The sequence below is a fragment of the Drosophila innubila genome (assembly GCF_004354385.1).
Source record: "Drosophila innubila isolate TH190305 chromosome 3L unlocalized genomic scaffold, UK_Dinn_1.0 0_D_3L, whole genome shotgun sequence".
NCBI lineage: Eukaryota > Metazoa > Arthropoda > Insecta > Diptera > Drosophilidae > Drosophila > Drosophila innubila.
In genome coordinates, this window is record NW_022995376.1 from 15414428 (window position 1) to 15426881 (window position 12454).

A 12454-nucleotide genomic window follows, 5' to 3' on the forward strand; every position below is an offset into this window, starting at 1 on the left:
TGCTTTATCCGATTATAAAAATAATCAACCTAGCAGACGTTTAATGAATAATGTTGAGAAATAAGAGAGCTATGCTTGAAAACCATTTTGTATAGAATCGTTTTGAGATAAGGAGCTCATGCGTAGACTGTATAAAAATGTTATAAGTATGTGTATTGAAATGAAATTGTGAGCTGTATATTAATACATACATTCATATTTACTAATCAATACATATATGTACAGTGGCTCTTGGCTTATTTGACCCACTACTCTTACATATTACTAATTTTAAATGAATGTATCTATTAATTTTATATTTTATGTATATTTTATAAGAAAAAATTAATAAATTTAAAGCATTGAAAAATAGGCTAAATAAGATAATGATAATAAATGTTAATTTGATATCAACCATAATGGAGATATTTTTATCTTAATAAAGAAAATCTAAAAATTCCGAAAACACTTTTTGAAGTAATGCTTGCAAATTTATTGCATTGTGCTTAACACAATCTACGACAATATATACGAACATAGCATTTGTGCAGTTTTATTGGCGCATTACAGCCTGATAACCGCATTAATCATATGTCGTACTTGATGAATAACCCTTGCTTCTTATAAGCAAAAATGGGGGCTATACAATATTTCAAATAAAGTTCTCGAAGTGGTTGTATCATGGAACTTGAGCTGCGTGAATTACAATTATCCCGAGCATTCGAACAGCGAGATGTGAAGCTATTCGAGGAAACGTTAAGACTTCACGGCAACCCCAATAAACCGGATGGTAATGGTATTACAATCTATGAGAAGGTGCTGGCAACTGCTGACTGCGGAAAGTTCATCCAACTCTGTATTCGATACGGATGCAAATCGAACTACGTAAGGCGAATTAATCTATAATATAATAAACTGAATCATTGAAATTTTATATTTACAGATAAACGAGAATGGAAAAGCAGCAATTAATTTTGCCAGCGATTCGAGAGACAGTGAAAATATTAGGATACTGCTAGAGCATCAGGGAGTTCAGGTGGATAACAAATATAATGATCTCACGCCACTCAACTCGTTGGCCAAAGGCTTAAATATCCAGAATGTAGACCAGGTGAAGGAATGCATAAAACTGCTTCTTCTCTATGGAGCCTCACCGAATATTCTCGATGACGTGGAAATGAGTCCCTTGCAGTATGTGTTATACAACAAAAATCTGGAAAATAATAAAAAGCAGGAAATCATTAGTTTGCTTCTGCAACATCACGACATCTACATAGATGATGATCTCCGCTATGAACTGTTGGAATGGAATCCCAGCCTGGTCCTTAAACCGAATACGCACCCGAACCCTTCTATTGAAGTTAACCGTGTGCTTACTCTCGAGGAGTGCATCACGAGTGGTGATCATGTAAACTTCGATCAACTGCTGAATGATCAGTTTGATGTCAATGGGAAACCGCAAGGATTTGATAAAACTTATGTGGAGATTGCTATTGCATATGGCAATTGGTATGCTCTGGAGAAGCTTCTGCAGCATAAAGATCTGAAGATGCCCAATAACTTGGAGTTGCTTCATCAACTCACTGGCAGATTGGATGAGCGGCCACAGAAGACTTTTAGCGACTATAATAAGTGCTTTGAGGTGCTTCTGGCCAGTGGACTTGTGGATGTGAATGAGAGGGACAAAAGTGACAGGACTCCACTATACTATGCCATATCATATAACAAAGAGTTCGGTGTAAGGGAACTGCTGAAGCATGACGCTTATCTAGGCATGAAGAGCTACTTCAACGAACTGGCCATAGATGACATTGATCCGGTACTGCTAGAGGAGCATTTCGATGACTGCATCACATCGGAAGGTTCGAGTCGCGCCGATAAGAACTTTAAGATCATTCTCAACTATAAGACTCTAAAGCTGCCCAGCAACATTAATTCCAGCGAAATGGAACCAATTTGTACCATGGCCAAATCAAAGGCTTTGCGTCACCTCCTTAAACATCCGCTGATAACGACGCTTATAACCCTCAAGTGGCAAAGTATTTCGTTACTATTTTACCTCTACACTGTGATTTCGGCACTCTTTACAATTTTCCTAATGCTACACATCATTTCAATGTATTCCCATGATTGGATGTTCAAATTCGCATTAATTCTTAAACTGATCTCCTGGCTAAGTGTTGGATATATTGCAATGGTCGATGTGCTTATTAAGTCCTGCTTGACAAGATTCACCAAGTCCAGTATATTTGGTCTAATAATTAACATTTTAATCATTGCATTGTCAATTTTTAACAACATAATGAACAATCCTGAGCAGTATCGTAGCCGCATCATCGCAGCATTCACAATACTATTGATTGCCGTAAAGCTTACCCGACACATAGGATCGCTGCCCGTATACTCCCTATCGATGTACGTTCTGATGCTGCGCGAGGTCAGCTTTACTTTCCTTAGGAGCTGCATACCTTACTCCATTTTGGTGATTTCTTTCGGACTGTCCTTTTATGTACTCAACTTTCATAATTTATCCGAGAAATCAATCTCGGATGCTATTATGAGGGCGATCTCAATGTCGACAGGTGAATTCAATGAAAACGAAATTGGATTTAAGGAATTGTTCTTCGATCGTTTAATCTTCGTAATTTTTGTAATATATATTTCGATCGTGCTTATGAATCTGCTCTCGGCTTTGGCTTTTAGTGATACTCAGGTGGGTAAAACCCTTACATATGTATTTTTTAATTTTTTTTGTTTCGATAAGCCTTTTTATACTATATGACAATAAATTATAATTTTTTATTGCAGGCTATCCAAGCTTCAGCTGAAGTGAATAGTCTCACTCACATTGTCAATTTGTTGAGCTGCTACGAAGTACTTTTTACAAAATCATGGGGACGCATTGAATCCATACGCAAATTAATAAATCATTTTGCAAATATTAAAGTTGCAAACTTACCAGAATCTGTGTACACCTTTCCAAATAAGAAACATATTGATACTACAGTTACAAATTCTTGCGAAATGATGCCTTTAACTAATAAAAACACAAGGACTCGTCAAGATAATCAAAATAATATAAATATGCATGAGGATCACTTCATTATGAAATTTAGCAATACGACGATCAAACGTTTTCTGCAAGTGATAGATCAGAAAGCAAAAATAGAGCGCCAACGCCAACTAAATTCGACGATTGCAAAAAAACTGGAAAATATTGAAAATATGTTAAGCATTCGGTAATAATACGTCACTAAATATTTTTTAATACACTGTTTTCCTAGAGGTTGTTTATGTTTCAATAAAGATTAAAGGTTCAATCTTTATTAAATTGAACAGTCAAGAAGCGAGTTTTAACATTGATATTCAATAATTTCTCTAACTGATATTGGCAAAATGATAGCCTTCGATTAATATTTGTGCGATAGCCTATCCACCCGCTTTTTTTCGATGCCAATTTAAATAATCAACGCTTTTTCCATCACTATTGAAAGTAACGGAACTTGTAAGTGGCGTCGATAATTGTTGATAAGCAATAAAAGTGTGTAAATAGCATATTTCGAATGGATTTCGTGACTGCTATTTCGACGGGCGCTACCGTAAAGGTGAATTATTTGTATTAAGATTGGCAAATAAGTAATGACAAGTGTTTTTAGTATACGACAGAGGAGTACGCTTTCAAATTTATGGAGACAGTGGCACACAATCCACATAACTGGTTGGGCCAACTGTCGCATCACTTTGTTGGCCAATGTTTTCGAGTGGTGGGTCTCAAATTTACAGTGAGCGTTGAGGCGTTTGAACATAGCTATGATTATCCGTATCGTGATGATAATTTGACCTATGTGTTTAATGCCGTGCCATTTGTGTTGCAAGGCGTTGAATCGTTTCTGAAACAACTGCCGACACTGTTGGCATATTATGGAAGCGAAGTATTAAAGGATATGCCAACCACACGCCTAGGCAAGCAATTTTACGAGCTGACGCAACCTGTTCCCTGTTACTTGCATGTTGTGAATGCCTGGGCACACGTGGTACGCAGCATCACCGATAACTGGCAGCGGGAGGACAATGGAATTGAAAAGTTCCTGACTGAGCCGCTGGCTAGACTGTCATTCAGCATACTGGCTGGACTGGTCAAACTTCTGCCCAACTCGGGCGATCATATGCTCAAAGAAGTTTGTCTCAACCTCGCCGTTTTGGCACGTTATGGCATATTGTAAGTGGATACTATAAATACTATATCGAATTGGTTCTATTTTATTATATATATATATATTTGTGATATAGCTATGAGGAGACCTTTGACTATATGCTGACACCCATGCTGGACATGTTTGAGGAACACTTTCAGCTCTTCTGTGAAAAATCAGCTCTTAAATTTGTCTACACCTCCTTTATATGCGAGGTAAGTTCCCAGTAAGTTTCTATTTGTACAGGATTTTTAGTGTATTGACAAATTTCCTTTCAGATGTCAAACAGTGCCGGTTATATTAAGCTATACAAATTTCTAGAGAAGATGCTGGATAAATTTGGCGATGGACAGCAGCGTGATTCAAATGGGAATCTGTATTTACGACTGTTTACCAATGAATTAATCACTGACAACTATCTGGCCATACAGTTTGAAACTCTGAAGCGATCGAGCACCAATCCCTTGCTGCTGGCAACACTCCAGTATCTGCAATCGCTGCAACGGTAGCTGTTATATTGTTTACTCTAATCAATTTTCGTATTGAGAGATATCTCTGTTTTCCTTTTAGCCATCTGGTCAGCACGGAGGTCTTTCCAACTCGCTTTCTCGAGCAAATCCTGCTCGTGTTGCTCAACGGTTCGTCCTCGACAATTGTGTGCTCCTTGGCGGCACAACTCTATGTAACGTTGGCACGACGCCAATACGACGAGCAGGAGATAGTGGTGCATATTATAGAAACATTCCTGAAGACGCAGCACAATTCACGCAGATGTGCCTCGTATGAGCAGGCTATATCATTGCTAGAATACTATCTGTTGGAATTAATGGCACATTTTCCGGCACTGAAGAACTATGACTATTATATGTACGTGCTCAATGCGAGCCACGTACGTGACGAGCTCGTCTTATTCACTGCCCACAGTATGTATGCACTCTTTGGAATCTACACAAAGCAGTATTCTGGAGAGGAGGTGGCCCGCCAGGAGATTCACAAGCTGCTAAACCATTGGCCTCGTCTCATTGAACGCACCGCCCAGAGATTGTCGGCCCGGGCTGTACTCTACGGCATTTACTTCGACATCGACTTTCAGGCCTTGGTGCACCATAATGGCGAGGTGTGTAGTTCACATATTAAAATTATCTTCGAAATTAACCAATTTCATTGCAGCTATTGTGTCAACTGGAGACATTCTGTTTGAGCATATTTCTGACCGATCAGACGTTGACTGAATCCGAGTTTTCATCACTTTTTAGCAGTATTTGCAAGTCCATTAAGGCGACTGGGAATGAGAATCTACTCGTAATTACCGCCCAGAACTTGCAAGATGAATACACCGAGATATCCATGCAGTTATTGACTCACGAACAGGAGCAATCCCAGTCAACTTCAGGAGACGTATTCCAGTCCTATGCTCACTGTGTGCGACGACTCTTTGCGCTGCTGAAGGAAAACAAGATGCGTGGCCATCAGGTGTGCAACATGTACGAAACTTTAGCTGTCCAGTTATTGGAGCCTGGAAATATCACCCAGTTCCTAGGTAATATTTGATTTTACTGCTTGTTTCTCATTTTAAATAATGTTAAGGTGTTTAAAGCTCTTTATGGCTACGAGAGCTTGGCCTTAATGTTAATACTGATTCAACGCGAGCGAGATCAGCTGGAGGAGGCTGAGATCCACGAGGCAAGGATTCTTCAATTGGCTCAAAAACTACGTGATGTTTGCGTTTCCGGTTTGCGCAGCATATCCGACAACTTGCCGCAGGTCAAGTCAATGTTTTGTGCCATTCTGGTGCTTGAGTTGGGACTGCATCATTGCCTGCCATTGAATGCGATTACATACGATGTCTTGCTAAATCAACTCTCGAATCCAGCTCTGGCAGATAAGGCACGGACCAATACACTTTTCTGCAGCTATGTGCAGGAGATGCACCTGCTCTTCCGCCAGCTCCACAGCAGAGTTCGGATGGCATTGCCCAGCAACCGTATATGGAAACCCCTGCTGCAGTTTAAAACGGTAGAATACAATACGAAACAACTAAAATGTAATTTGATTTTAATACTTTTAATCGTCTGCAGCTTACAAAGCTTCCAGATTATATAAGTCCAGAGTTGGGTAAACTGATTCCAGTGTTAATCAAGTGTCACATTGAGACCTATGCCCATTGTCTGCCCGTCATCCATCTGCACATATGCAATGAATCCATGTCTAAGAAACGAGTTGAGATTGCACAGGCCGCTCATCTGCAGCTGATCGAGGAGCATGCTAGTGCCAAGGAGGCCTGGCTTCTAAAATTGCATGTCTTTAACGTCAGCCTTGAGTTGTTGGTCAAGAATCTGGCGGTACGTCCGATGGAAACAAGTGCTTCACGTCAACGCAATCATCTTTTGCCACTACAGCATCTGATGCAGCTGTTGTCCACATTGCGTCTGGAGAAATCCCATTTCAACAATATGTATGTAGTGCTTACTTATTTACATATTAAAATCTAATTGAAACTTCTTGTCGCTCAGCGCCCGCTTGCTCTACAGCTTAAAGGCAACCGCTATCGGTGACCAGGATAAACAGGAACTGGACAAGTTTTTGACACAGATCAGCACTCATAAATATCGCTGCGAGGACGAACATGTCAAGGAATTGACTGCTGACGAGCTGAGCTCCTCCGAATTAAAGGCTCAACCACCGGGTCCCTTGACCTTGTGGCAAGCTGAAGCGTTCAGCAAAATAACTGACGACTTTTCTGGTCCTTCCGATATTCCTATATATTCCGATATTATGTAAATCAATTATTTATATACTAGCTGGAGTTGTCGGGCCTTTGTCCTTATTTTATTCTCGTTAATTTTCACATAATGATATGAATGAAATGTTTTGTAAAACGGTTTTGTTACCATATTTTTGTTCATTTTCAAAATTAAAATTATGCAAATAACTTCGAAAATTGATGAGGTATTTTCATAAATTGAATTTATTATTAATCAGATAAATGTCTTATCCTATCATATAGTTTGACATACTAAAATGTTAATTTTGGAAAATTTAAAAAAATTATATTTTTTAGATCGTTCTCTAACAGTTTTGAGTGACATTTCGTCTACAAAATAATTCCGATTGTTTTCAGTTCTAAAAAATAATCATATTTAGTGTGTGGAAATAATTCTAGAAATGTTTTACAAGTCGTAAGTAAGAAATAATATTACAATTTCATAAAGATTGCAAAAAATAATATTTGTTATACCGATACAGTGAGATGAGGAAGAGGATGTCTTCTTACGCCGGAGCTTACACGGCCACATCACTGACAATCGAAGAAGAGCTGGCGACGATATGTGAAGCGGAGCGTTTAGAGCGCAAGTCTCTGGTTGTTTGGCGACGTCCCTGGATGACCCTAAAGTATAGCACTTTGGAGACGTGTCTACTCGGTTTAAGACTGGGATTAAGACTGTGGGATCGAAGGCTATTAGGGGGACTATTATTATTGGTTATTATCCATTGTGTTCCGGGTCCCCAAGCACCTTACTTGCTTATCTGTTGGCAGAATCTTGGGTTCGCTCTCTACTGGTTGGGATTGGGCCTGTTATCTTCTGTGGGATTTGGCACTGGATTACATACCTTTCTTTTGTATCTGGGACCACACATTGCAGCCGTTACATTGGCTGCTTACGAGTGTCAGACTTTGGAATTTCCCATGCCGCCCTATCCGGATCAAAAGATTTGCCCCAAGGAGCCTTATGAGCGTCATGTGCCGAACGTGTTGCAGATCCTGACAAAGGTGCGCATCGAATCCCTGTTGTGGGGCGTGGGCACAGCTTTGGGCGAGTTGCCGCCCTACTTTATGGCCAGAGCAGCACGGTTGTCCGGCAAGTGCGTGGAGGAGAGGCAGGAAATGGCGGAGCTTCAACGACGCAGCGGAAATCTTAATCTATTCGAGAGGAGCAAAGTTCTCGTTGAACGTATCGTGTTGCGCATCGGTTTTCTCGGCATCCTTCTTTGTGCCAGTGTTCCAAATCCATTGTTTGACCTGGCTGGCGTTGCATGTGGCCACTTTCTGGTGCCATTCTGGAAGTTCTTTGTGGCCACGCTGATTGGAAAGGCGTTCATTAAGGCCACCATACAGCAGCTTATCGTTGTGGTTGCTTTTAGCGAGGATCTGGTCAGTGTTCTGGTCAATTCGCTCGGTTGCACTCCCTGGCTTGGCCCAAAACTGCAGCTTCCCATCCAGAATCTTTTGACGTCCACCAAGCTGCGCATGCATCGCAAAATTAAGGACGAGTCCGTCACGGGTCTCGGCCTAGTGGCCCATGGTTTCCAGCTCTTTGCTCTCATCATTGTCGTCTACTTCGTGGTCTCCCTACTAAATGCGCTGGCACAAAAGCATTGCCAGCGTCTACAGGATCTTAAGAGAGCGCTACATGCTCAGGAAATCGAAATGGAGATACGACCAACAGAGAACGAGTCGCAACAATTACAAGAAAGTAGCGACTGATTTTCTCTACTCTTATTCTTTTGTCTTATACTTTTTGCAGTTTTGCATTCGGAACCTTTTTTTTTTTGGATGATCTGTAGAAGAGAAATCTTCCGATTTTGTATTAAATTATATTAGTTCTTTTATTTTCGGAACTATAAAAGAATGGTATTTATATTGTTCACGTGTCGCTGTTAAATAACAGAGCAGCTGTAAGACCACTTCTCTAATTTTAACAGGTACAGTGGTACCTGTGGATTTAGAGACACTATTAAAAATGAAACATTGTGATGAAATTTGTTGTATTCTTTATTTCATTATCATTAGTTTTGGTTTGTATTTGGGTTTCTGTTGTTATTCTCTTTTATTGTTGTTGTTGTTGTTCAGTATCCATTGTACATTTACATTCAACAGCAATTTAACACAAAGCTAAGCATTGACTTAACGTAACCGTTTTAATGACTATAATAATTAAGTACATATATTATCTGGGGATCGAAATTGATTGATTCATTCATTATGATTCGTATAAAATGTTTTGGATTTAAACTACGCACATACACACTTACATTCAAATGCTGTATGAATTGATGAGTGATGACTAAGGATTTCCAGCAAATTCTTTTCTCTTTTGGGTACCCGACCCTATAGGGGTTCCGATTAAAAAAATGCCATACATATGAACACCCATACACTTCCTACACATCTACAGCTAAATTTCGTCTAACATTTGCACTACGATGATATTCGAGTACAAGTATATGGCATGTCCTCCATTTTGTAATTGTATTCCTACTTCGATATTTCATTTATGAGAGGGTTGCCTGTCTAGTACCCGGATTCTAGTCGAGCTAATCGCTTGGTTCGGCATTATCTTAACATTCCTTAACAAAAATGAAACATTTTATGAAATGCATTTGATATAATAATCATCAATATATACGAGTATTAAGTATGTATATGCACATTTTTGTTGGATGATTATGTTTAAGTTACGGGTACAACAATTTTACATTTCATACGCTCATATTTATGCTTTATCTGATTTCCCCATATTATGTAATTCTTTTCTTTTTTTTGTTTTTATAAGTATGTAAAATGACTTTAGTACTTATTGGGAGCTTTTTATTAGAGTTTTTAATATCTAAGTACATACATACATATACATACAAACATACGTAAAGTTTTTACTAATTGCGGCAAAGTCTTTTCAATAGAGAGAGAGATTGGGAGAGAAAGATAGATATAAAAAGAGAACATTTACAAATAAATTACAAACATTTTTGGGATTGCCGTGGAAAGGTATTTCCAATCTTAACTCATTTCTCAAGCAATTGGAAATTTTATCAGTTTTCGCACAATTTTCGCTAATTCGATTTAAATGTCTTTTCTTTATTTTTTTATTATTAATTTTTGTATATTTTAGCTACATTCATTCATATACGACATGATCGTTAAGATATATCTTTTCCCTTTGTTTTTTTCATTTAATCTTGCTATATTATATTCCTGTAATGCATAAATTAGTTTCGGTATATGAAACAGTTTTATATTAGTTTTTAATTTAGTTTCTAATCATTTTTAAATAATTGAGATTATTTTGATATTACTTTAAGTATTGGTTGTTTTTGCTTTTTGAGTTGTTTTCGAGTTCTTGTATTTGGTTTCTTCTAAAATTTTACGCCTAATTCAATATATTTGTTTTTAATTTTTAATGTTGGTTAAAAATTCATTTTGCCATAATACCATCATTCTATAATTTACGATACATATTTATATGGATTTCTTTTTGTGGTAATATTTTTTGCTAGAAAAAAAATTTAAATAAATTATCCAGAAACATAATAGAAAAAAAATAATGAGTCCTAAACTTTTTAATTAAGAATTACATGTTTATGGTTTACAAGAATTTTAAGTTGTTGTTGGAACATATTTAATTATGTTTATTTATTGCAGCTAATTATTTTTCATTAATCTTTACAAACGCCTAGACATATTGATTATTATAACTTTTATGCTATTTAATTTCCAAATTAAGGAAACAATGCAACGAACGGAAATTTTTAGTTCTTTTTTAGTTTATATTTTTTTGCTTGATTACTCTCTCTGTTTAAGTTTTATGCTTAAAGCAAAATGCATTCAACTGACTTATGGAAGTGGTTTGAAAGACGCATCGCAAGCAGCGATTGTTGTTTATTTTTATTATTAATCGTATTTATTTAGTATTCAACTTGTTTGTTTTTTAATGATTAGTTCTTCGTTTTTATTAAAAAAATATTAACGGCGGGAATTACTACAATCGTTTTTGAAGCAGTTTAGTTTTCCTTTAGTTAATACAGCGTAAGTATATATAATCGTATCCATTCGATTTGTAGCAAAATCTTAGACTTTTAATTCGGTTCTTGATTGTAGAAAAATGTATGCGGACTACTTTCCCAGTAATTTTACTTTCAAAAATGCATTTTGTGTCGTTTGTTGTCAAAAAGAGCAATAATGTGTGTGTTTCGTATTGTCCTTTAATGTCTCAGAAATTTGTCATTTAGCATTGGCTGTTGTTCCGTTTATTGGAATGGTACGATGGTACAAGTATCGTGAAATTTGATGATGGTGGAGTCTTAGCTCTGTAAATCTTAAGTTATCCAAGCTATCGACAATGACAATGAAGTGTGAGAATGTGTTCCTTGAAGTTCGTTTAGGGGGTATTATTTTAATCTTTTGTTTCAATATTGTCTACTACTTATTTACATCCCTTGTTTATGTTTTTCTTGTGTCCATTTTATTATTACTCGCTTTTTTCTTTATAGTCATATTAAAAATTCGGCCTAATTTTATTAATTTCTTTAAAAATCATTTGCAGCTTCAAGAATTTGAAATATATCTGTTAATTTTATAATCGATCGTTTTTTTATGTATGTTAATGACAGTACAATGGTTATTGTTAATTGTTAAAAGTTTTCATATTGAGCTTTAATACTTTTAGCGGTTCTGCAGCTGTTCCTGTTCCAAAAATACTTTTAAATGCCATCAATTTATATTTTGTAATGTCCACTTCTGATGTTTACTCAGTTTCGGTTTTGTAATTTCCCATAAACAAATTGAATACTACGAAAAGTGTGCTATCAATTACATATATATAATAATAATATTAACTGAATTAATTCCAAGGACTCTTTATGTAGCTGGATGCTGTTGTTGTTAGACTCTGATCTTTAATTTATTTTGTCCTATAATCTAATATATTTTCCTCTTTTGTATTTTGGGGTTGGATTATTTTGGTATTGTTATCGGTATCGGGTTTAACTATCTTTCTTTCAATTATTTAATTAATTAATTAAATTAATTTTTTTTAAATATATTTATAAACTATATACAATTGCGTTGGATATCCGACAAAATTATGCGTTTTCACGTCACATTTTGACCAACGCTTCGAGATTCTTCCTGGGTACGAGTAGATCTCTTAAATATACACCCTGCGCGGTGATGTCCACATTATTTGTTGTTAAATATAGTCAAACAGTCCTGTAAAAGAATAAATAACGTACATATTAGTTCAATGTTTAAGCACGAATAATTTACTAGTAATATATGTTCTAAGCTTATCAATTTGAAATGATAAGTGTTTTTTAATAAATTAAGTGTTATTTTTACAGGATGTTTTTGTGGCTTACTTCATTTAATGCTCTGCAAATATCCATAAAATCACTTATTTAAGTGCAGATTATTGTGCTCAAGTCAATTATTTAGTTGGTTGTTTTGTTTGTTGCTTTCGTTCTTTCACCCGGAACCGGAACCAGTTTTGCTCATTATTTTTATA

At 36.7% G+C, this 12454-nt stretch overlaps 3 protein-coding genes across 3 annotated transcripts; all 3 read left to right on the top strand.

Moving 5' to 3' along the window:
* The first annotated feature begins 593 nt into the window (after nucleotides 1–593).
* Nucleotides 594–3305, top strand: LOC117788357 (transient receptor potential cation channel protein painless-like). The gene is made up of 3 exons (XM_034627107.1): nucleotides 594–864; nucleotides 923–2692; nucleotides 2788–3305. The coding sequence occupies exons 1-3, from the start codon at nucleotides 661–663 to the stop codon at nucleotides 3220–3222; spliced, it is 2409 nt and encodes an 802-aa protein (XP_034482998.1). The 5' UTR covers nucleotides 594–660; the 3' UTR covers nucleotides 3223–3305.
* Nucleotides 3306–3542: 237 nt separating this feature from the next.
* On the top strand, nucleotides 3543–7113 carry LOC117787112. The gene is made up of 9 exons (XM_034625554.1): nucleotides 3543–3584; nucleotides 3636–4198; nucleotides 4270–4387; nucleotides 4451–4677; nucleotides 4743–5289; nucleotides 5343–5712; nucleotides 5770–6188; nucleotides 6251–6627; nucleotides 6686–7113. The coding sequence occupies exons 1-9, from the start codon at nucleotides 3543–3545 to the stop codon at nucleotides 6951–6953; spliced, it is 2931 nt and encodes a 976-aa protein (XP_034481445.1). The 3' UTR covers nucleotides 6954–7113.
* A 204-nt stretch (nucleotides 7114–7317) lies between these two features.
* Nucleotides 7318–8868, top strand: LOC117787985 (vacuole membrane protein 1). The gene is made up of 2 exons (XM_034626637.1): nucleotides 7318–7351; nucleotides 7419–8868. The coding sequence occupies exons 1-2, from the start codon at nucleotides 7338–7340 to the stop codon at nucleotides 8656–8658; spliced, it is 1254 nt and encodes a 417-aa protein (XP_034482528.1). The 5' UTR covers nucleotides 7318–7337; the 3' UTR covers nucleotides 8659–8868.
* Nucleotides 8869–12454: the final 3586 nt, after the last annotated feature.